This window comes from Ochotona curzoniae, unplaced genomic scaffold (assembly GCF_017591425.1).
Source record: "Ochotona curzoniae isolate NIBS_2020 unplaced genomic scaffold, NIBS_Ocur_1.0 scaffold_4506, whole genome shotgun sequence".
Taxonomy (NCBI): Eukaryota; Metazoa; Chordata; class Mammalia; order Lagomorpha; family Ochotonidae; genus Ochotona; species Ochotona curzoniae.
Window position 1 is genome coordinate 20,124,234 of NW_024467119.1, and position 24,561 is coordinate 20,148,794.

Sequence of the window (24,561 nt, forward strand, 5' to 3'; positions counted from 1 at the left end):
TCGGCTACGGCTGCCCCTCCCTTGCCCAGCCATGCTGGGCTGGGGGAGGTGGCTGGGAGATCTAGGGTAACCTGAATAAATCACCTTTATGCCTTAGCACCGACTTCAGACTTGATGATTTTCTGGGGATTTCAAAATCCGGCACAACAAGACCACCAGGTAGCTTTATACCTGCTGAGGCACCCTGCCTTGAACTCATAAAACAGGCCAACTACTGAGTGGAGCTCTCTCCGCCCCAGGGAATCAGGCCTGGAGGAGGTGCTGGGGTGTTCTCTGTTTCCACTGCTCTCACCCTTGTCTCCCTCTAGGCTGCCTCCTCTAGACAGGTATCTCTCTGTGTGGGGCAACCCATGCTTCCTGGTGTGTCCACTTTCTCACCTTTTGAATACAATTTACTTGAGATGCATCAGCAACTAGGAATTTCTCTGTGTGTGGCAAGAGAAGCGAAGAAAAACTTTAACTTCACTGCCACACAACTTGTGGATGCTTAAAAAGCCAGATCACAGATAAAGGTCTCCATTTCTGGTCTGCCACTTCTAGGAAAGAACAGGATGATACTTGGCTCTCCTCGGAATTCCCCAACGAACCTCCCTACTGGATGACACAATGTCCACCCCTGTGAGTGCCTATAGCAACACACACAGGGCAACAGTGCTAGCGTGGAGAGCATCTTGTAAAAATCAGAATTCGCAGGCATCAACACCAAGGGGATGAAATGTGCAAGTCTACAAGGAAAAGGAAAATGCAAGCTATTCAACATGGTGACCCCGTGGGTCAACTGTTGGTTTCTCAAAACAGAGTTTTGACCTGCAGAAAGAAAAAGAGTAGGGTTATGTGTGGTTTTTTCCTTTGATATTTTTATCTTTTTTTTAAAAAGATTTTATTTATTTTTATTACAAAGTCAGATATACAGAGAGGAGGAGAGAGAGAGAGAATGGAAGATGTTTCATCCAATGATTCACTCCCCAAGTGACCACAATGGCTGGTGCTGCATCTATCCAAAGCCACGATCCAGGAACCTTTTCCAGGTCTCCCACGCGGGTGCAGGGTCCCAAGGCTTTGGGCCGTCCTCGACTGCTTTCCCAGGCCACAAGCAGGGAGCTGGATAGGATAGTTGAGCAGCTGGGATTAGAACCTGAGCCCATATGAGAGCCTGGCACAATCAAGGCGAGGACTTTAGCCGCTAGGCCATGCCACTGGGCCCTTTTAATATTTTTAATTGTATGTTATACAACATACTTCCTGGGAAAGCCATTTCATAAAGCAACTAAACACAACACTAGGAAATCTACTAGGTTCCATCATCAACTTTGGTTGCCAGATGCTGGGAAGAGAAGGAATGGTGAAAGCGATCAGAGGAGTGGAAGAGACGCAAGATGGAATCCTTTGGCAAGAAAGAGAAAGGCTTCAGAGCTGGTGGGAGGTTGGGGGGCGGCGAGCATGGTGGGGGGGCACCTGGAAGTCACCAGCAGCTGTGATTGGCAATCCATCCAAGACTGTTACCATCAGTTTCTTCATTTGGCTTGGTTAAACTCACAAGGGTAGGGACCATCAGGTCAGAGGGTTGTGCATGGCTCATGCAATAATTTGGCCTGGCCCTTCCAGGGCCATGACAGGTGATGGGACCCAGAATTAAATTAACCTATAGCATGGTCATCATTTTTCATAGGCCATGAATGATGTCATAACTACGCAAACAGCTTTGGCAGAAACAACGTGCCCCACTCCTACAAAGGTCAAATCTATGAAACACTGACTTGCAATGTGAAAATTGGAGGTACAAGTTCAAGTCAGTGCAGGCAAGACTTACTCGGGTGGCTGGGCAGGCTCCTGCAGACCTGCTGATTCTTCCCAGGTTCCTAACACCATGATCTGAGAAGGAAATCAAATCAGTGCGATGCCCGCTGCCTTGCTCAACTAAAACCCTCCACAGGTGTTAATGCTCAGGGGGCAGCGGGGAGGAGTACGGAGCTGGTGGGGAGGAGTGGGATGGGCATTGAAGGAGGCTTCCTGACAGTAATAGGTCAAGGGGTGAAAGGCTGGCATGGGGCTGCTGCTAGAGCCAGGGTTCCTGACAGAGCTGTGTGCATCTGGGGCGAGATCAGGCAGTCTTTGTTTTGCAAGGAAGATGGAGACCTACCAAGTGTGGAAACCACCCCTTCCTTCTCCCTTAGGGTCTATTAGCATATTTTGGGGGATCTATTTGCATTTTCACAGCATTTGGGCTTCTTAGACTTTTTTTTAAAAGGTAAAATAACAAATTTTTTCCACTTATAGAAACTTACTTTTGTTAAAAAATTGCAAACAATGCAGAAAACAAAGCAGCGAAGACTGGTAATCCTGACTCGCAGCAGTAAACGCTGCCGGACAGCAAGTGCCAAGGCTTAGAAACTGGAGAGTGCCGAAGCCAGGAAGATGTTACATTAGCCCTAGCTCGCTGTCTTCAGGCCTGCCTCGGACCTGCCGATCCTGCCCATGCGCGGTGGCCTTCTCCTTTTGACACGGATCCTTTAGTATGGTTCCTATGTTTACTTATATTTGTAACTTTAAGATTGTTTTCCATTCTTGGTGATGAATTATGATACTTTCCTAAGGCATTCTTTTCCTGCTGAGCTTTTTTTTCTTTTCCTTACTTTTGGGTTTAGGCGAACATCCTGTTGTTTCAACCTAAACTGGATCACATTTGGAATAAGAAGAGGGATCAGGAGTTAAGAGGTTCTACTCCTTTGCTGGTTAACAGCTGCTGGGTCGGCCTCATCTCATGGAGGCCTTTTTAAAATTCTGACAATGCATTAGATTCCTCTCAACCCCAACTTGAACTAGTCATGGCCAAATTCACAGCCACCCTTCACGGAGCCACAAGTAACCTTATGTCCTGAAATAAGTGCTCAACCCAGACTTCATGCGATCCTTGTCATGACTGTAGAGAACCCCTTCTAAAACACCCCTTTTCTGGATCAACACAGGCAGTGTAGCCCAATGGTGAAGAGTGTTAGATAAAAACCACAGTCAGATTAGATAAGAGTGAAAGATGGACTGCTGAAATAGGGAGAAAGGTTGCACAATAAATCTCCAAGTGTCTCTGCATTCAGCAAGACTTTCCCTTTTCCTGGGAGGGGTGAATGAGGCTAGAAAGAGCCTTCATGGGGCAAGGCCACACAGTGGTTCAGGCTGTGTCCAAGCCGGGGCTGTCCGGCCACAAGTATGGCATAGGTGGAGAATTTCAGTCTGTCAAAGGACTTGATTTTGCCTCCCTTACTCGTAAAACAAAGCATTTCAGGATGATGAAGCCCAAGATGGGGCAAAGGCAGGTGAACAGGTGAGAGCTCGCGAGGCTGATCTGGCCAGGTTGGCCTCCAACTCTTAGGTAACAGAAGCCTAAAGACAGTGGAAGAGTTTGCAGGCAGGAGGGTCCATCTGTTTACAAACATCTGTAAACAATCTCACCTAAACGCGCTCCTCCAACTCTCAGCCTCGAAATAAACATTTAGTAGGTGTAGCAGACTTCTCAACTATGCAGAGCAAAAAAAAAAAAAAAAAAAGCCTAACAACAATAGCCACAATTCTTGACAGCTTGCCTGAGTCACAGCAGACGGCAGTCCAGGGCCCCCGCTTGGTTGCCCACAACCCCAAGGCAGTCTCCTGGCCGCCCATTCTTTGAGTCAACAGCATCCACTCTTCCTCAATCTTCAATGTGTCCCCTTTTCCCAAGGAACCCTCTGTAGATCCCAGATTGTAGGAGTGTGTGTGTGTGTGTGTGTGTGAGAGAGAGAGAGAGAGAGAGAACAGAAGGAAGTGGTAAATTCAGCTGCCAGCATTTCTAAAACAGGTACCATATCTTTATTTTGAGCTCCTCCTGATGGTCAGTGCAGAGGACATGATTGGCATGGTCATCACTGCCCCTGCAGTGTCGTCAAGTTCACTGGGGTTGCTGGACTTGTAGAGTAAGAATTTGCACTTAAGGGGAAGGAGCAGGGTTTAGTGCCGCGATAAGGATGCTGCTTGAGACTCTGGCCTCTCACACCAGAGCACCTGGGTTCAAGGTCCCACTGTGCTTCTGATCCAATTTTACACTAATACAGACCCCAGACAGACAGCTGGAGTGATGGCTCGAGCAATTGAACCCCTGCCACCCACATGCAGAACTGGACTGAGTTCCTGGGCTCCTGGCTTCAGCCTAGCCAGAACCTGGCACTTACAGGCATTTGGGGGAGTGAATCGGCAGATGTGAAATCTCTGTTTATACATCTGTTCCTTTGCTTTTCACATATATGAAATACATAAACAAAAATGCTTTTAAAAAATCCTGTTTACAGGTAAAGCAATGATGGCACTCACTAAGCCACCAAGGCAGTAAATTTAATCAACTTCAACCAGGCCCAGATTAGCCACTCCAGCAGGTGCCACCCCAATGCACCCCTGGGGGAGAATCTCCTGATTTTCCAAATAAATCCTAAGATAACCTAAGATAACTCAAGTATATGTGAGTTTCAGATAAACAACTTTTTAACATTCCTGTGTCCCACATATTACCTGGGTTATATCACAAATGCCTTAGTTCTTACGAAAAGCATATGGGGGGATTTGGGGTCAAAGTGATATGACTGTAGGTTATATTTGAGTAGTTAAACAAATCATATCAAAGGGAGATAAAGAAAATGTGGCAGAGCGTAAACCAAGAAATCAAAGTGAATCAAAATATCACATCAGACATATTTGTACTAAAACATTATTTAATGTTTCTGATTCAAGTGTCACTAGTGTCTCATCTTACAAGGATAAAAAGCACCAAGTACAGCAGTACTACATTGGACAAGGAGGACTGCCTAGCCCCTGGGTGAGGTCATGGTCAGCTACCGGCTGAGAGCTCACACGAGGACCTGAGGTCATGGTCGGCCCCTGGCTGAGAGCTCACACGTGAGGCCCTGAGGTCTTGGTCAGCTCCCGCCTGGGAGCTCACACTCAAGGTCCTAAGGTCATGGTCGGCCCCTGGCTGGGAGTTCACACACCAGGTTCTGAGGTCATGGTCAGCTCCCGCCTAGGAGCTCACACTCAAGGTCCTAAGGTCATGGTCGGCCCCTGGCTGGGAGTTCACACACGAGGACCTGAGGTCATGGTTGGCCCCTGTCTGGGAGCTCAGACACGAGGACCTCAGAGAGAAGAAACTTCCCAGAGTTTCCTCATGAGTGCTCAGCCCAGGTGTGCCAATGCATCCATTGCCACAGCCCCACATCCCAGACGGTCCAGGACAGACCTTCATGCTAGTTACATTTCCAATATCCTACCTCTCTATCTTTCTGAAATTCTGAGCTACAGACATAAAGGAAGAGACAGAGAGAGATCTTCCATCCTCTGGTTCACTCCCCAGATGGCCACGATGGCCATAATGGCCACAGTTGGGCCAGGAATTCATCCAGGTCTCCTGCATGGATGCAGGGGCCTTAACACTTGGCCCATCTTCTGATGCTTTTTTCAGGCCATTAGCAGGAAGCTTGATCAGAATTGGCACAGCCAGGACTCGAACCAGAGCCCTTGTAGGACACCAGTACTGCAGACAGGAGTTTTGTGTGCTATGCCACAGCGCCTGCCCCATACACTTCTAATTTCTGTCCAGAGATAATCAGGGAATCCTAGTGTGTACTGCCGAAGCTTGCACTGCAGACGAAGGCCTGAACAACTAACAATAAGAACTTTACGCCTGGAGAACGCCTGGCACAGCAGGCCGCGCATTCTGCCAGACACAGAAGCCAGTATGCGCAGTCAAAGGAGCCCTTTGCTCTGGAAGCATCAAGCCACAGCTGGAGACAACTGACTCCTCATGGAAGGTTCACAGTGGTGGTGGCCGCCACCACACAAACCTTGCCATCAGCTGACTGCTGAGACTAAATCACCAATCAGCAGAAGGTCAGTTTCCCAATGTAGCCGAGCAGACCGTGATGAACTTCACCAGGCTCAAAATCATGGTTTCTCCCATTAAACACATAATGGGAGAAAAATGATCTAGGAACCTGGTGATTTCCACAGGTAAATGAGTGACCTTATTGTCGGCTAGCAGCCAGTGTGGCTAGACTGACGTTTTATGTGTCCAAAAGGTATAGGCTCTGACCCTGGGAGGAAACTTAGCTAGGGACAAAGAAGTCACATAGACGGATGGGTCAGAAAACATTGCACTTTCCAGGGCCAACACCACCACATATTGTGACAAATCATCAATGTTCAGAAATGTCTATATTCCTGTTAGATGCAGAAGAGACCTCCAAAGTAACAAACAGTATTTGTATGAATTTGCAGCTAAAAGTCAAGCATGGCTTCCAATCTGTGTCCAGATGTGAGACTACTGACTCATGACCTTAAACAGGAGATGTTACTCCACCCTCTGCTCACCCTAGCTTGTTTGCTGTAGAAAGTTTGAAAACAAAGAAATTTAAGGAAATGTATGGCACCTATAATCTACGCTATTATTAATACATAAGCTTACTTTGTTTGGTCTTTTACCTATAAAACGGATAAGGTGTTTCTTATAAATTAATTGATATGAAAATTTTTTTCACTCATCTTTTAGAAATATATTTGTATTTTTGCTACTGAAAATATTTGAAAATATTTTAGAGGTCAGTGCTGTAGTGTAGTGCAGTATAAGTGCTTGCAGTGTCGGCATCCTATGTGGATACTGGTTTGTATCCTGGCGGCTCAACCTTTTAATAAAGAATTATTTTTAAATTTTTATGTAAAAGGCATATTTATAGAGAGAGGAGAGAAAGAGAGATGTTCACTCCTTAAGTGGCTGCGATGACTGGAGCCAGGCTGGTATGAAACCAGGAGGCTTCTTCCATGTCTCCCACATGGGTGCAGGGGCAGAAGAAGCTGGCCACCCTCCACTGCTTTTCCAGGAACATTAGCAGGGAGCTGAATCTGAAGTGCAGGAGAGGGGACTGGTATCATGGAAGAGTAGGTTAAGCTTCTGTCTATGGTGTTGGCATCCAATATGAGCACCGGTTCAAGTCCCAGCTATTCCATTTCTGATCCAACTCCCTGCTAATGTGCCTGGGAAAACAAACGATGACCCAATTGCTTTGGTCTCTCCTATGTTGGAGACCTGCAAGAAGCCCCTGGCTCCTAGCTTCAGACAGGCCTAGCTTCAGCTCTGTCCTTCTGAGAAGCAGAAGACTGAGGTAGAGAGAGAGAGAGAGATGACAGAGACAGAGATGGAGGAGATGAAATCACAGCTTCCGTTGTGGGCTCCCCAAATTCCAGGCCTCCTCCAAGCCAGTCTGACGGTGACCTTCAGGGAAGGCAATACCAAGAGAGCCACTGCACAGCTGTCCCGGCCAGGCCACTTCCAGATGATAAAAATAAAGCACCCAGGGAGTTGCCCGAGGCAATGATAGGAACAAGTATTACAGTGAAGGTTGCTGGCTGTTTAAGGGCAACTAAAGGCTACTTAATAATTACACCAACTTGAGTGTGCATGTTGCACTTACACAGTCTAAGAAGAGAAAATGCACACCAGTTCTGTAAACCTGCCCTAACAGGCTATAAACAAGCCCTACTGGGTTGCAGGTGCACAAAGTTTGCCAAATGTCAACAAGTTAGTTGGTTTGCTTTGTTTAAAAAAATTGTTCTCCATGTTTTTGCAACCGAAATGCCCATCAGCAGAAGATTGGATAAGAAAGCTTTGGTTCATCTACTCCATGGAATACTACTCAGCTATTAAAAAAAACAAAATACAGTTCTTTGTGGCTAAATGGGCCCAACTGGAAACTATAATGCTAAGGGAAATGAGCGAATCCCAAAAGGTTAGATACCACATGTTTGCCTTGATTTAACCTGTAATGTTTTGTTTGGTTGTTTGTTATTTTTTGAACCTGTCATTGATACTGTCTCAACCCAGATGTTTCGAAGAATGGAACTTGCATTATTTTTAACATATTGTTTATCCAATACTATGTCAATTAATTCCATAATGTTGTATATTGATACTGAGGCCTTGTTGGGGCTTTTAACTGACCGGATCTTTACTCTGTTAGACCTATCTTCAGACCAGAGAAGGTCTCCCCAAGAGGCCACTGAACTTATCTGGACAATAAGACGCTGAACTTTATGCTAGGCATGTGTTTGCAAGGAATGAATCTCAACTGAACTTGAACTATGGTTATGCAACAAGGTGGAGGAATCCACCATGGGGGGAGGGGTATGGGAGGGGAGGGGGGAATCCCCAGCGCCTATAAAACTGTACTACGTAATGCAATGTAAGCAACAATAAAAAAAAAAAAAATTGTTCTCTGAAATTTAGCAAAGTCAAACCAGACACCTATAGTAATAAATGTAATTCCCAAGACTGAGCATTTTTTTCTCCATTGAGTTAAAAGAAAGATGTCATCCTTGATATTGTGCCCTTATCGTCTGACCTTATTTTGATACAAGAACATTGAGCGGCATTCATTGTTCTAATGTCACTGTTGTTGAACTTATGTTTACCGTTAATTCCAACTACCATGGTTTCAGCTAGGGAGATCTGACAGTTCAGATTTAAATGTTGGTTCAAAGATGAGCTGCTATGCCCCCTAAAATACATGCAGGACAATGTGGTTGAAGAGATAGCCCCCAACACCTCTTGAACAAGCAAAAATGCTCACTGGAGTATTTTCTTAAGCTGATTATATATGTGCAGGCAAGGTTGAAAAATGCTGGCCTGCAGAGAGAACAATTATCATGAAAACTCACAGGCAAGAACCAGGAGGAAGTGTGTGTGTGCATGTGTGTTTGTTGGGGCAGTGAGAACGTGTAAGGGAATATTTTAAGATATGAATTCAGAATAAATATAGTCATGAAACAATGGGCAGCTTTCTGGTGTAACCTGTGCAGCCAGTCTGGTCGCGATTGTATCTCTCACAGTGGAATAAGAAGTGATGTACTCATTACTTCCCATTTATATTTATGCCTCCTTTTTCTTCCACTACCATTGACTATCAGAAGTACAATGGTCAAGGAATACCTTTTTTTTCGAATTTATTTATTTTTATTGGAAAGTCGGATTTACAGAGAGAAGGATATATAGAGACAAGATCTTCCATTCGCTGGTTCACTCCCCAAGTAGCTGCAATGGCTTGAGCTTAGCTTATCTGAAGCCAGGAGCCAGGAGTTTCTTCCAGGACTCCCATATGGATGCAGGGTCCCAAGGCCTTGGACCATCCTCTGTTACTCTCCCAGGTCACAAGCAGGGAACTAGATGGCAAGTAGAGCAGCCAGGACACAAATCAGCATACATAGGATGCCAGTGCTTGCAGGGGGAGGATTAGCCAGTTCAGTCATCAGCCAGGAAAATATTCTTAAAATGAGGCTTATAGGGATTAAGGGGTGAGGGAAGTGTTGATTTCAGTTAGGAATACAGTCAAGAGAGCTACATGGTGGCTAGAGTTAATCGCATATGCGTACCAGTCCATGACACCCAGTAAGGGAGATTTTTTATGTTCTCACCACAAATGTGAGAAGCCAATGAGGTATGTTAAATAGCTTGGTTGGGCCAATCCACATGCATACATTTATAAATATATCATGCTGCACTCCAGAAACATACACAATTTTGTTACTTGCCAATTTAAAGAGAAATATTCTTAAATGGGACTGGGAAGAGTGGCTGTGTTACTGTATCAGCGGCGATCCACTGTCCTCTCTGGATAAACTGGGACCTTCGGGGACTGAAGGAGCCAGTGAGGAGAGTGGGTGCAACAGGCCAAAGGTTCTCCACTGGTTTGCATGTCAGGCCCTAGCAATAGGACTCACTATTATGATGATTTTTACTATAAATTTGAAAGGCAGAGAACCAGGGACAGGTTCCATCCACTGGTTCACTCCTCAGATATCAACAACAGCTGAGCCCCGGGTAGAAGGAGGAGGTTGGGCGCCAGGAATTCGAGGAGCTCCACCTTAGTTTCCTACATGGATGGCAGGGTCCCACTACCTGAGCCCCCACCTGCTGCCTCCCAGGGCATGCTGGCAGCAAGCCAGCAGAGCTGAGACTCAATGTGGGATGCAGGCATCTCCTGAGGAGGGATCAAATGCCTGCCTCAGTACTCACTTCTACATAGAAAAACATCCTTGTTCACCTTCGATAAACACATGACCTTCCCATTATAATGAGGCATTATAATGAATAAATGAAAATGGGAGTAGCAGCTCTCAAAGTGCATTTGAAGATCATCAGGAGCTCCTTCTTAGAAGGCACACAAGATTAAGACTCTCTTTTAAGGATATATTTATTTATTTATTTGAAACCCAGAGTTATAGCAAAAGAAGGAGAGACAGAGATCTTACATCTGCTGGCTCCTTCCCTCCCACATATCTACAACAGCTGGGACCACGCCAGGCTGAAGCCAGGAGCTTCATCTGGCTCTTGCATGTGGGTGGAGAGACCCAAACACTTGAGCCATCCTACAGTGCTTCCCCAGGCTATTAGCAGAAGGCTGGATCAGAAGCGGAACAGCTAGAACATGAACCAACATCCACATGAGATGCTGATGCTACAGATGGTGGCTTAACCCGCCATGTCACAACACCAGTCCTGACAGCAAAACTCTTTTTAGAATATAATGAATGCTAAGACATCATTAGCCGTTTCACTCTCTCCATGACAGGCTACAGGACATGTAATGAAGTCTTTACTCTGATGGCAAATGGAATATGTGTGTATTTTTTGGCTTAAAAATTTCTCAAAAAATGATCCATGTTAATGCCTAATGTATCAATAGATACAACCACAGATACAGAAGTTTGAGGTCCTTAAATGGATGCAGCGATGTAAACTGCCACTTGGAATACTTGCCTACCACCTTGGAGTGCCTGGGATCAAAGCCCATCTGCTTCCTACCCAGCTTCCTGCTAATGAGCCTGGGAGGCAGCACACGACGGGCCCAAGTTCTCAGGTTCTTGGGATACCCAGACAAGTGACTGGCTTCTGAATTCAGGCTTATCCAATGCCAGCAAAAACAGGCATGAATAAAATGAGCCAATGGATGGAAGATCTCTCCTCTTTCTCTGTAATCCTGTCTTTAAAACAAGTAGATAGAAACAAGTTTGTTTTTTTTTTAATCAAGAGTGAAACAGGGTCAGAGGAAAATTAATTTCAAATAGTTTATAAAGCCTGTAAGAACAGGCACTATGTTTTATTTACAACGACATCCAAGTTCTTAGCATTCTGTCTCAAAAAGGGCAAATAGTTGGTGCATATTTGCTAAACAACCACATGTGCCATTGTGGCACAGCAAGTTAAATCTCTTCTTAAGTCACTACTGTCCTATGGGGGAATGCCAGTTCCACTTCTGGCTTTTCCACTTCTAGTTCCAGCTTTCCACCAACGTGACGGGGAAGCTAACAGGAAACAGCCCCAGCACTTGGGCCCTCCCAGCCATATGGGGGAGAGATGGAGTTCCTGGCTCCAGGCTTCAACCTGACCTGGAGCTGCTGTGCCATTTGGGGAGTGAGCCAGCAGATGGAAGGTCTCTCTTCTCCTTTACATTGTTGCTTTGCCTTTCAAATACATTAAATAAATCAATCTTTAAAAAAAAAAAAAGACAACAAGGGAGTGCCAAAGCATATACTACAAATATCTTTAGAGACAAAAAGCAAACAAAGTAGTCTTAGTTGCCTTCTTTAAAATTTTTATTTGAAAAAGAGAAAATTCCCATCTGCTATTTGACTTACGAAATGCCCAAAATTGCCCAGGCTGGGCCATACGAAAGCTGGCAGGAAGCTACAAATCTGTGTTTCCCAAAAAGTTAGCAGGGAGCCAGCTCCTGAAGCGGTCACCCTGCCTCCCACAATTTGTAGCTGGAGTCAGGAGCCAGAGCTGGGAATCCAACCCAGACTCTGATCCAGGATACGGGTACCCTGACTGCCGGGCTAAGCACAGGCTACCCTTGGGCGCTTCTGACCAGTTATCATCTTTGATTTTTAAAAAAGCAATCCTTTCTTATGGCTGTTTAGCCTAGTGGTTAAGATGCCTATGCGCCACATCTGAACACCCAGGTTTGACTCCTGGTTGCAGCCCCTAATTCAATCTGCCTGCCCATGTGGACAGCCATGTGCAAAGCAGCCATGACAGGCGAATGTGTGGGTTCCTGCCTCCCATATGAGAGGCCTGGCTTGTGTCCCCACCTCCTGGCTTAGGTCCCAGGCCAGGCCTGGCCATGGCAGGCATGTAGGGAGTGAATCAGCTTATGGGAGCTGCTCTCTGCTTCCAAGAGGAATAAAATGAAGTGGTCCCTTCCTTAGGTATCTGCAGTAAATATGACAGTGACACAAGCTATTAGTGCCTCATCACAGGGCCAACAGCCTCTGTTTTCATTAATGAGGTTGTAATTCCACCTGCTGGGTCTTCCCAGGAAAACAAGCAAAACTCTGGCAGAACAGATGGCCTCTTTGCAGTAGCAGCATAGAATAAAGCTTGCGCTTGTTAAACAATGAAGCCAAATGATTTCCAGGTAAGATCCGGCCCCAGCCATCTTTCCTTTGATGGGTACCTGCAGCACAATAGTAATTAACAGTAGTAACAACCTCAACCACAACCACCATCTTCAGCATGAAGATGTGGGCTAAAATAATCGCTATCCAACCCAACAAGGAAGTTCACAATTAGCCCTTTAACTCAGGTCCTATTTCTAGGGAGGGTTATTCAGCAGGTCTGGGGTGGAGTGTGCTATTTCCCAGATCTCCATGAAATGACTTGGCTGCATCTCCTTAGAGTGCACAGAGCGGGCTGGGAACCACTGCTGTAGTCCATTGCCTTACTCATCAATAATGAATGCAGTCACAGACAACAAGGATGAGTAAGAGACTCGAGGAAAGCCAATATGATTCCAGAATCACAAGACCATTCTTCTAAGAATGAAGAAGGAACTGGACAATGGTGCTGAGTTAGTAAGCAGCCAGCAAGAAAATAAGTGATCCAGCCTGTTTCTGGTTCTCTCGCCTTTCGGGCAGTTGCTGAGTCAACAGCATTACCCGGCTGTGAACTTGGGAAGGAGACACAGAGAGGAAGCATGTCATGCAGGTCACGCAGCTGGAAAGTCAGGCAAGGGTAGGGCTGGGGAATCCCACAGTGGTAAACAGCTGGGGCAGGGCAGTCAGTGAAGGAAGCTGATTGGTGGGGAAGGCAGAGGCAAGCACAAGGGGGCGGGGGCAGCTGACTTGGCAGTTTCTGCCATACAGCGCTCAGATTTCTGTGCTCCCTCCTCCAGCTTTACAAGAAGAAAAACAATCAGACCCTGTAGCAATGTGGAGGGCTAAGGGGTGGCCACAAGACTGCTTGTCCAAACCGGAAAACCGTGCAGGCAGGACTCTCTGCCTGGTGAACGGGGGAGGCACGGTGACCCTTAGGATGGGCTGCAGGCTCAGTGTCAGCAGAGCCAGGTTGCACCCCTGACCTCTCGCCACCCTTTCCATTGAGCTAAGTCCCTTTTCATTTCCACTGGCTGTCAAATGGCAGACTCAAATGATAGTTATGGGTTTTTTAATTAATTTATTTCCCTAGCGAAGAAAACAGTGAAGCCAAGATTCTAAGTTCCTGAAGTGTGAACAGAGGCCAAGTGGGAGCGAAAGGAGCTGTGGGATGGGGTTCTGCTCTGCTGTGGACTTCAGCAGCCTGCCAAGGTGAACTCTGGGAGACAGTGGGATGCTCTATGTGAGTTGCTGCCGTCCACGAGGAGTGGAGGAAGTACAGTTCCCAGTTCCTGCTGCTGCAGGCACGTGGGGAGTGAACCAGTGACTGACAGCCCCATCTGCACATCTCTCAAATAAGTAAGTAGAAAATCAATCAACATCAGCTTAGCCAAGGCGACTCAGGTACCTCATCAGTGACTGATGCTAACTTTTTTTTTTTTTTGAGATTTATTTATTTGAAAAGCAGTGAATGAGACACACGGACAGAAAGAGATCTTCTGTCTTCTATTTCACTACCCAAATGGCCACCCAAATGGTCAGCTGGGGTTGAGCTGACCCTAAGCCAGGAGCCTCTTCCAGGTCTCCTATGCAGGTGTAGGTTGCAAGGCTTTGGACCATCCTCCACTTTCTTCCCAGGCCATGAGCAGGGAGCTGGACTGGAAGTGGAGCAGCCAGGACTAAAATGGACGTCTACGTGGCATGCCAATACTATAAAGCAGAGGATTAACCTGTTGTGTCACCATGCTGGCTCCAGTAGTTAGTTCTTGAGACACTGGTAAGACAGCTCCTGGCTCCCAAGGGTGTTATGCCTGGGCTCAGAGTTCAAGGTCCAGACAAAAGCAGGTGAGGGCAGGTGCACTTGCTCTGCTCTCTCCTCCCTGAGAGACTAGATACTGTGGCCTGGCCTGTGGCTGTGAGGAAGAATAGAGAGCGGGGACAGTCTCCACCCACAATACTACCTGGCCAGTCCGTCCCTTGTGAGCCTGTCCAGACTGTGGCCAGTGCTGCATCCCCATCTGAGAGGCATTCAGTCCATGAGCAAGGCTGCAGCGATCCACAGGGCAGATTTCACATTCTGAACTGCATGACTGCTTTAAAAAAAAATCCGAAAGGGAGTGTGAAGAGTGATAAGAGAGAGAAAGGGCAAATGGCTCCAACAGTCACATCGAGGTCAGGTAGAAGCTGGGAACCAGGTACCAGGAAGTCTACCCTGGTCTCCCACATGAATGGTAGAGGCCCAAATGCTTGGGTCATCATCCACTGCTTTCCCAGGTGCCTTGGCAAGGAGCTGGCTGGAAAATGGAGCATCTGGGAGTTGGCCAGTTGGCTTCACCTTGGCTGGCGTCCCCAGGTTGCGGCTTAATCTACTGTATCCAAACGCTGTTCCCGTATGACTGCTCTTAGACAAAGACTGCTGTGCCTGTGCCACAGAGTCTCCTCAGGTTAGAGCTGCAGAAGGCTGGCGACTTTCTGTGCTTCCATTGGATGAGAAGAGCTCTGCCCTGTAGGCACTGCCTGTGCAGGCTGTTTCCTGGCCAGCAGTGTATCCCATGCCCATTTCAAGATGAGAAACCTGAAGCCCGGGTGGGGGGCTGGGGCTTGTGAGGGGTGAGGCTTAAGTAACTTGCACCTTAGCTTGCTCAGCTTGGTCCCAGTATCTGTAGGCAGCAAAAGAGGAATTCTATCCCAGTTCTGAGGGTTCTTAGGACACCCTCCTTTGGTTGCAACGACAGAAAGTCAGGCAGCAAGCCCCGATTTACAATGCAGCAGGCACTGTGCTAGGCGCCAAGAGGGGAGAACAGCACAAGAGACTCCTGTGCTTCCTGGCTGTGGGCTACTGGGTCCCTGCACAGCTCTGTCTTCGGCCAGCAAAGGCCTTAGGACTGCCACGACATCCTCCGAGAGTGGGTGTGGACAGAAGGGGAGAAAGATACGGCGGTGTCTCTCCCGCACATGAGAACAATCCAAGCCAAAACCATGGCAGGGCTTGCTTGGTTACACCAGGCAGGCACCAGCGAGGTCAAGAACGGCAGCAAAGGGCCTGGGAACCCTCCGTTCCGATCTCAGGTCTGAATGGAAGTCTCCTAGAGTGTGGGGATCACCATTGCTTGAGACAACTTCTTCACACAGGAATTACTGGGTTCAGCTTCCCAGAGTTAGCCCAGGAGTGCATGCGAGTCTCCTTTCTCCCACCCCTTCCCTCTCCTCTGATGGAGATAAGCCTGGGCACAGGCAAGCATTACAAATGCGTGCAAGTCAACATCCAAATGGATTGCTTCACAGTGACATTAATGGCAAGAAGGAAGGTGACTCCACACTTCATCCCAAGCAGAGAAGGGACAGACCAGGACACATACAATCCAGAAGGGCCCTTCCTAAATCAAGCAATTTGGATACAGAATCAAGTGCTAGGCCACAGCACAAGCTTCCGCTTTGTGAATTTCAAACTAGAAAACAGCACTGTGACCAAGATAGCCACCACCTTGTCTCGTCTCCCATCCCCACTTCTACAAGTAATGCAATCAAGATTTCGAGAAATCCAAAGGTTTGCAAATGGCAAGGCTAGGACTGGAAGAGATTCTAAATCTTCCTGTGGCTTCCCAGGACAATGGTACCCACTTTCTCCAGGAACTTTTACAACCTCTCACTCTGTCCTTATTGTCCTCACTTACAGACAGGAAAACCACAAAGGGGCAATGACCAGCCCCTGGTGGCCCACGAGCACTCATTGGGTTAGGCTTCATTCCTAGCTTTCCCTGCAGTTTCTCTGCTCTCTCCTGCCTCACTGGGCCATCCAACCACACGACAGCTCATCCAGGAAAGAGAACAGAAAGCAGGGCCCGGCGCGGTGGCCTAGTGGCTAAAGTCCTCACCTTGAACGCGCCGGGATACCATATGGGCGCCGGTTCTAATCCCGGCAGCTCCACTTGCCATCCAGCTCCCTGCTTGTGGCCTGGGAAAGTGGTTGAGGACAGTCCAATGCTTTGGGACCCTGCACCCGTGTGGGAGACCTGGAGGAAGTTCCTGGTTCCTGGCTTCAGATCAGCATAGCATCGGCTGTTGTGCTCAATTAGGGAGTGAATCATCAGATGGAAGATCTTCCTTTCTGTATATCTGACTTTGTAATAAAAAATAAAGAAATCTTAAAAAAAAGAAAGAAAATAAAATAAACCTTAAAAAACAGAAAGAAAGAAAGGAGCACCCTCCAGCTGGCCGATGATACTCCCAGATCGAACCACGGCTGATGAAGCCCCGTCCTTTATCTTCAACCATCACCTTGGCGGGGCCCTCTGCTGAGCGTGCAGCAATTCTGAAAATGCCCAGCCCTGTGCAACGACTCACCAGTCCGCTAAGTCCTCACAGAGAAGCCCCACCCCGAGCGCAGGCCTCAGCCACACACTGCCCTGCGCCAGCCGCTCTGCTCATGAGGAGGAGACCCCCGGACGATCTCAGCCCCATCTTTCATCCTACAGAATCCCCCCACACAGCCTTTCTCAGCCCTACACACACCCCATGCATGCACTAGAATCGCACTGCTTCACTCTAAATCACCCAAAGCAAGAATTCGCACCTCCTACAAATCAAATCTCTCCAGGGATATGGATGTGGCAAGGAACAGAGATAGGATTCAGTTTCTTTTTTTATTTTGAGTTGGATGCTTTGAGAGGCTGAGAATGGGTCTCTATTGCCCTCGATAATGTCAATTTTTAAACATAGAATGATGCTTTTGCCAAAGTTGCCTTTAACTTCCTGATTGCAAGTAATAGATAACTCCTGGGAACTTCTTGGTAGCTGAATCCATGCATTCCCACCTACGGGGACACAGAGGGACGCAATGACCCAAACTGGCCAAGGTTGGGAGGAATGAAGCAGTAGTGGGGGCGGCGCCAGGAGGGGAGAACTAAGGAGAAAGGCTGTTTTTTCCCTTTTTTTTAAAGTAAAAGTGATCCCAGGAATTCTCCCTCGTTCCTGTTTCCGCGCAGCTCGTGGAAGACGGCGAAAGTGCAGAAGCCAGGGCAGTGATGTCAAAAAGCCGGAAGTTTTCCGAAACTCGGGGCCCCCCCGCAGTGCGCTGGCGCCCGCCCAGGATGCAAACTCCGGGCTGCCCAAGAAGCGCACGCGCCACAACCAGACAAAGCAAGCGTCCTCCGGCACAGGACGCACAGCCACGGGTTCGGCGGCCCAGGCCTGGCATGCAGGCCCGGGCCGGCCTGGAGCGCCCGAGGGCCGGATGCCCGCAGACCACACACCCGCCTCCTTGCCCGCCCCGTGCCGCGCCCCACTTCAAAGGCCAGAGCTGCATGGCAGCACCAGCGGCCCGCGCAGCGGTGGCTTTCATTCAGTGCCGAGTCTTCCCAAAACGGGAGGATAGGGTGGACCCCGCAGAAACTGGGCCGTAGGGAAAGGGCGGGGAGAGACCCTCGCTACGGGACGGAAACCGAAAAAAGATCCCGCCGTGTTTGTTAAATAAAGGAGACAGGCTCCCCCGGTCTTTAACCCTCACCTGCCCCGCCCAGGAAGGTAAGGTAGAACGGAGTGTCTGTCCCACGGCAGATGTTCCCACCTCCTAGCACACACAGATATCCCCTAAAGCACACCCAATACTGTCTCCAAAACACACCCAACATACCACAAACACACCCATCACACACACAGCCCCAACATACACAGAGCGCTCTAACACACACAGTCCGCAACACACACACACACCTCCCAATAGTCCCAACACTCACCCAGACTCCAACACCACCCCCCCCCCGTCCTCAACACACACCCAAGATACCACACCCAACACACACACTGCCCCAGCATACTCAGAACCCTCCAACACACACCCAAGGCACCACACACAACACACACTGCCCAACACAGTCTATACCATACACCCCACACAACGCACATATAGTCCCCAATACACATACTGCCTCAACATGTCCGGAGCCCTCTAACACACACCCAGGACACCACATACACTGCCCCCCCCCCCACACGCCTAACCCCGCATCCCACCCCACCGCGCGCGCAGTCCGTCCGACCTCACCTTCTGGATCGTCTGGTCTACCGCCTTCTGGAAGACCCGGGCCACCAGGAGCGTGACGCTGGTCACCAGCAGGAGCAGGGACAGCGTCCCCGCCGTGTAGAAGCAGCACCTGCCCATTGCGCGCGCGGCTCCCAAGGGCAGGGAGCGAACCCTGCCGGTGCTGCCGGTGCTGCCGCCGCAGCGGCGGGAAGCCCGGGGCCCCTGGCAGTCGGCGCGCTGCCCGCACTCCGCGTCCGGTGCGCGCGGCTGAGGCCTGCGCGGCCGGTCGAGCGTGGCTCTCGGTGCAGGCGGCCGGCGGGGGCGCGGACAGCAGGGCCCGGCCTCGGTTTCGGTTTCCGGGGCTGGCGCAGCTCCGGAGGGTGCAGGGAGCGCACAGGGCCGCACCGCCTGCAGACCTGGCTCGCCGCAAGCCCTGAACGGCGACGGCCGGCGACTGCGCGGAGAGGCGGGCGGGGCCAGGCGGCCGCAGTCATGTGCCCGCCGCGGCGGCCGCCATTCGGCCCTGCTGCGCCGCGCCCCTGCGCTGCAGACGCGCGCGGTCCCGGTTCACTCGTTCAAGCACCCGCTCGTCAAAGGTGCGCTGCTAGCCTACTGGGGGGCGAGCACCGGGGACCCTGTGATAGTCGTGAGAGCTCCGTGTGGCAAGTGCCTTTCCCAGGGGTGCCCTGCCTGGTGACCCTGGAACCTCCCAGTGGAACTGGGTTGGGGATGAAAGAGCACAGTGGAAGAGACGTGAGGGGGCGTACCCTTGGGCTGTGGGCTCAGGTATGCCGGGTGTGGGTGGGAGACGTCCAGACCACGCGTCACCAGAACGCGAAGGGTTCTCGATGTTCTGCTGTTGCCAGGAAGCCTGATGCGGACGGTAGAGCAGGCTTTCCGCCTTTTGCCCACTACTGTATGCCAGGCACCCCGGCCAAGGCTTGCACACCGCAGGAACCTGCTGCAGAATTCGGGCGGTAGGGGAGGGAAGATGGGTTTTCTACTTCCCGACTAGGCGGCTCCTAGGTGCGTACCACCCCAGCAGCCAAGGACAGACGTAAGCAGTTGTGTCTGTACCCGACTTCACAAGCAATACAGGGAGAACTGTAAGAGGTGAAGGGGACAGGGGCCGGCTCTGGGCTACAGATGCAAACCTAGCGAGGGATTCAGGAAGATAGGAAGGTCGGGTGAGAAGACCGGGGGCTGAGGTGCATGGCTAAGAGGGTCAGCAAGAACATGAAGAGCAAACCGGTTCCTCCCAGCAACAGGCCTGCCTTAGCTGGGCTACTGCTCCTCCTGGCTTGGGCGCCGTCTTCAGAACTGGTCTCGTACCTAGGGGTGACTATTAGGTTAGATTTTAGTGGAACTCCACAGAGCCAAGAGCCAAGCATGCTGTGGGCTTGGCTTGACCTCTGTAGTTGCACAGCCCCTTCTGCTATGCTAATTTCACCTGAATCAACTAAGGACACATATTCAAAAACGATGCTACTTAGTAGCAGGTGCATACAATGTAGTTAGGCACAGGATGGATTTCTGTGAGCAGAATGAGAACAGGCGGTCCACCCCACCCCACCCACCATTCCCTGAAGACTACAGTGTAGCAATGATGACTTTCACAGTGTATTGAGTGTTATTTAAACCAGTCTAAAATGCACCGGAAGATGTGTATGTAGGGTCGTGCAAATACAATAAGTCTTTAGAAAAATTTTTTTATTTTAAAAAAAACTTTAAATACATCTTTTAAAATTTTTTTTTATTTTTTATTTTTTCTAAGGATTGGAGCATCCCTGAGGGATCCTGGAAATGACCCCCAGCAGAGACTGGCAGGCAGCTGTGTGAGCCTCATGGCATAGAGCAGGAAGTCAGGGCTCTACAGTTAGCAACCCAGTAAACCTGGCCAGCCTTTGGGTGCTAGATCGATCTTGCCTTGACCCAGGTGTGCCTTGGCCCAGGTGTGCCGCTCCATACCAGGTGTTGGCCTCCAAAGCCCTCTCTTGTCTGACTCTGTGTGTTGCTGCCTCCCAGTGCCGTTAATGAGAATCCTGGAACAGGGGCTCTGTGAGATGCTGGATTAGTTTTTATGTGGCTCATTCTTGGCCACACCTTCCCCCTCAGATGTCGGCTGGATTTGCTTCATCAGTAGAAGATAGTGGCAAATGGCCATGTCCAGAAACTGTTGAAACCGGGATGACAAATGCTTTGTGACTTCCGCCTGGGCCTCTTGGAAAGCCTGGCTTTGGAAGCCCCAAGCCAACGCTAAGACCACCACCCCAGAGTGTGGGAGAGAGCCCCGAGGAACAGTCAGAGTCTGTGGGGGAGAGATGCCTTCCCAGTCCCAGCTCCTCCCAACAACACACACAGCCTTTGGAATCATGGGCCCCAACATGAAGAGGTCCCCGCTGAGGCCTTGACAAAAGGATGTATTGCTGTGGTTTCCAGTCACTGAGCTTTGCTGTTCTGGGTGACTCGATGGCAGGTAACTGGAGCAGGGGCTGAGGGTAGACAAGGGCCAGGACACAGACAGTGACCATGCTGCCCACTCCTAGCTCCACTCAGCCTCAGCCCATTGAGCCGAAGCCCCAGGGAGCTAGTCCTGTGTGGCACTGGAACCTGGTGTGTTCCAGAACAATCCAAGTTCACTGGGGGGCCCCCATCCCAGGTGCCCCGCAGCAGCCTGCCATGTTAACACCTGTTATGTCACCAGCTCTGTTTTAGACTTCGGTTGTCAGCCTTGGCTCTGTGCCCCAGTGTGCACCAGTGAACATGCTGGTTCACTGACCCTTGCTTGCCACTGCCTGGGCCTGGGTTGGGGTCCTGCTGCAGTCTGGGGTGCCATTTCCTTCCCCCAGCTAGAAAGCGTGGGAAGCTTGGCTGCCTGAGGATGTGGCACATTCAGAGGGTTCTTGTTTGGATGGAAATCCCACCCCCAGCCCTGACACTAAAAGCTGCTGGCTCAAGGCTGCTGGGGGTCTCTGCCCCCTGCAGCCCTGCGCTACTAATCCTGTACTTCACTGGGATGTCTTCCTGTCCCTGCGCCAGTAGCAGAGCAACAGGCCTTGGGACATGGAGAGAGGGGCCGGACTGCTTGATGAACGGGTCGGAGTGGGGCTGTTTCCCAGCTGGGAAGCACTTGCAGCTCAGCTGCCCTTAGCACACCTTCATTTCCCCTTGAGGTCAGCCATTTGGTGGGCAGCTTCCCCTTTAAGAATTAGGCCAACCCAAACAAAAATCTCCTGCTCAACCAAACAAAAACCTCCTGCTCGGTTCCTCACAGCACTGGTGACCAGATGAGCATTTTTTTTTTTTAAGATTTATTTGCTTTAATTGAAAAGTTAGATATATAGCGAGGAGGAAAGACACAGAGAGAAAGATCTTCTATCCATTGATTCACTCCCCAAGTGGCCACAATGGCCAGAGCTATGGCAATCCAAAGCCAGGAGCCTGGAGTCTCTTCCGGGTCTCCCACACAGGTGCAGGGTCCCAAGATTTTGGGCCATCTTCAACTACTTTCCCAGGTCACAAGCAGAGAGCTGGATGGGATTAAAACTGGCACCAATATGGGATCCTGGTGCATGCAAGGCACTAACTTTAGCTGCTAGGTTACTGCGCCGGGCCTAAGACTAGCTTTATAAAAAAAATGGACTGCACAATAAGGATAAAAAGGAACTGATTATAGGGAAAGAACATGTCTTTTTGAAATGTGCATGTGCTCAAAATAGCAGTCTGTGGTCCCACAGCCATTTCTGTGTTATCATTGAGGCTAGCACAGGACCTGTTGTCTTTTGTTCAATTCTATCTCCTTGTTTTTAGGACAGCTCCTGTAAGGGAACCCAAAGCCACAAAACTCTGCTTTTATTTTTTTGTTTTTTTTTTTTGTCTTTATTGACAAGGCAGATTTACAGAGGAGAGACAAAGATCTTTTTTTTTTAAAGATTTATTTTTATTATTATTTTTTTAAAGATTTATTTTTATTTTTTTTATTGGAAAGGCGGATATACAGAGAGGAGAGACAGAGAGGAAGATCTTCCGTCCAATGATTCACTCCCCAAGTGAGCGCAACGGCCGATACTATGCCGATCTGAAGCCAGGAGCCTCTTCCGGGTCTCCCATGCGGCTGCAGGGTCCCAAAGCTTTGGGCCGTCCTCAACTGCTTTCCCGGGCCACAGGCAGGGAGCTGGAAGGGAAGCAGGGCTGCTGGGGATAGAACCGGCGCCTATATGGGATCCCGGGCGTGCAAGGTGAGGACCTTAACCACTGCGCCACCGCGCAGGGCCCGAGACAAAGATCTTTTGCTCACTGGTTCACTCCCCAAGTGGCCACCGCCAGAACTGAGTTGATCCAAAGCTAAGAGCCAGGGTTTTCTACATGGGTGGAGGGTCCCAAGGCTATTGGCCATCCTTGACTGGTTTCCCAGGCTACACGCAGGGAGCTGGATGGGAAGTGGAGCAGCTGGGACATGAACTGGTGCAGGCAAGATGAGGATTTAGCCACTGAGCCATAGCGCTGGGCCCAAAATTCTGTTCTAAGTATCTCCATGCCTGTTGGAAATCATTCCTCCCTCTGATCATAGATATGCCACCCTCCCCCGTACACACATATACAAACACAACTTTCATGGGGTTTTTTTAGATTCATTTATTTTTATTGGAAAGACAGATACACAGAGAGGAGAAACAGAGGAAGCTCTTTATCTGTTGGTTCACTCCCCAAGCAGCCGCAACTGCTGGAGCTGAGCCAATCCGAAGTTAGGAGCCAGGAGCTTCTTCCAGGTCTCCCACACAGGTGCAGGGTCCCAAGCCTTTGGGCCATCCTCAACTGCTTTCCCAGGCCACAGGCAGGGAGCTGGATGGGAAGTGGGGCTGCAGGGATCAGAACTGACACCCATATGGGATCCAGGAGCATAAGCGGCAAGGACTTCAGCTGCTAGGCTACTGCGCTGGGCCCTCATGGTTAATTTAATTACCATAGAATTAGCTGATCCTACAGATAAGACTCCACCCTCTGTGTGGAGGGAGTGGCCGTGCCAGGCAGGTGTACAGGCTAATGACCGCTAACACCAGCTGGAGAGTCAGAGACATGGGGAGGGTTACTGTTTGGAGTCAGATGCCCTGACAGGGAGGTTTCCTGGTCCATTCTCTCTCTGGAAAATTTGAGTGCTTTATCTAAGAGGAGCAAGTCTGCCGTGGAAGGAATGATGGTGCCTGTTGGTGCCTGTTTACCTGTTAAAATGTCAAGGTCAATCCTAAGCCTAACCTTGGCGAAGATGCCTTATAAGCAATCCGTGTTCCACGAGGCTGGCCTTAGGTCACCACCCGGCCCCAACTCCTGACTCCAGCTTCCTGCTTCTACAGACACTGAGAGGCAGTGCTGATGGCTCAGGAGACTGAGTTCCTACCACCAGACATGGGAGCCCTGCATTGAATTCCTCACTCACAGCTTTGGCAGGGCCCAGTTCCAACCACCATGTAGGCACTTAGGGCATGAGCCAGCAGAGGCAAACTCTGTCTCTAACTTGCTCACTGTCTTTTAAAAAATTATTAAATATATATATTTGGACCTGGCACCATAGCCTAGCAGCTGAAGTCCTCGCCTTGAATATGCTGCCAGGATCCGATATGGGCGCCGGTTCTAATTCTGGCGGCCCTACTTCCCATCCAGCTCCCTGCCTGTGGCCTGGGAAAATAGTTGAGGATGGTCCAAAACCTTGGGACCCAGCACCCGTGTGGGAGACCCGGAAGAGCTCCTGGCTCCTGGCTTTGGGTCGGCACAGCACCGGCTGGTGTGGTCACTTGGGGAGTGAATCATCAGACAGAAGATATTTCATTTCCATCCTGTGAGCCAGGGCTAGCACAAAGGAACAGGAGGGCTCTTTGGGCCTACCTTAAATTTTGAACGTTGACCTCAACAAGTGGATCATCATACATGTGGTCACTGTACACTCTTGTTTTTTAAGAGACACTGAGAGAGATTAGGATAGCCAATCAGACAAACACAGAGAGTGATCCCGGTTAAGAGGGAGAGTGTTAAGAGGAAAAGACAGTACCTCCATCTTCTAGTTCATTCCCCCACAGGGCCACAACAGCTAGGGTCAGGCCAGGCTCAAG

General features: G+C 49.5%; 1 protein-coding gene across 2 annotated transcripts in view; it reads right to left on the bottom strand.

The window, feature by feature from the left end:
• Window positions 1-18,816, bottom strand: part of SCARB2 (scavenger receptor class B member 2) — a 44,590-nt gene extending 25,774 nt beyond the window's left edge. For both annotated transcript variants that reach the window (XM_040966731.1, XM_040966730.1), the window contains exon 1: window positions 18,479-18,816. In XM_040966731.1, coding sequence (XP_040822665.1) covers window positions 18,479-18,595 — 117 coding nt within the window. In that variant the 5' untranslated portion in view covers window positions 18,596-18,816. The remainder of the gene's footprint in view (window positions 1-18,478) is intronic.
• Window positions 18,817-24,561: the final 5,745 nt, after the last annotated feature.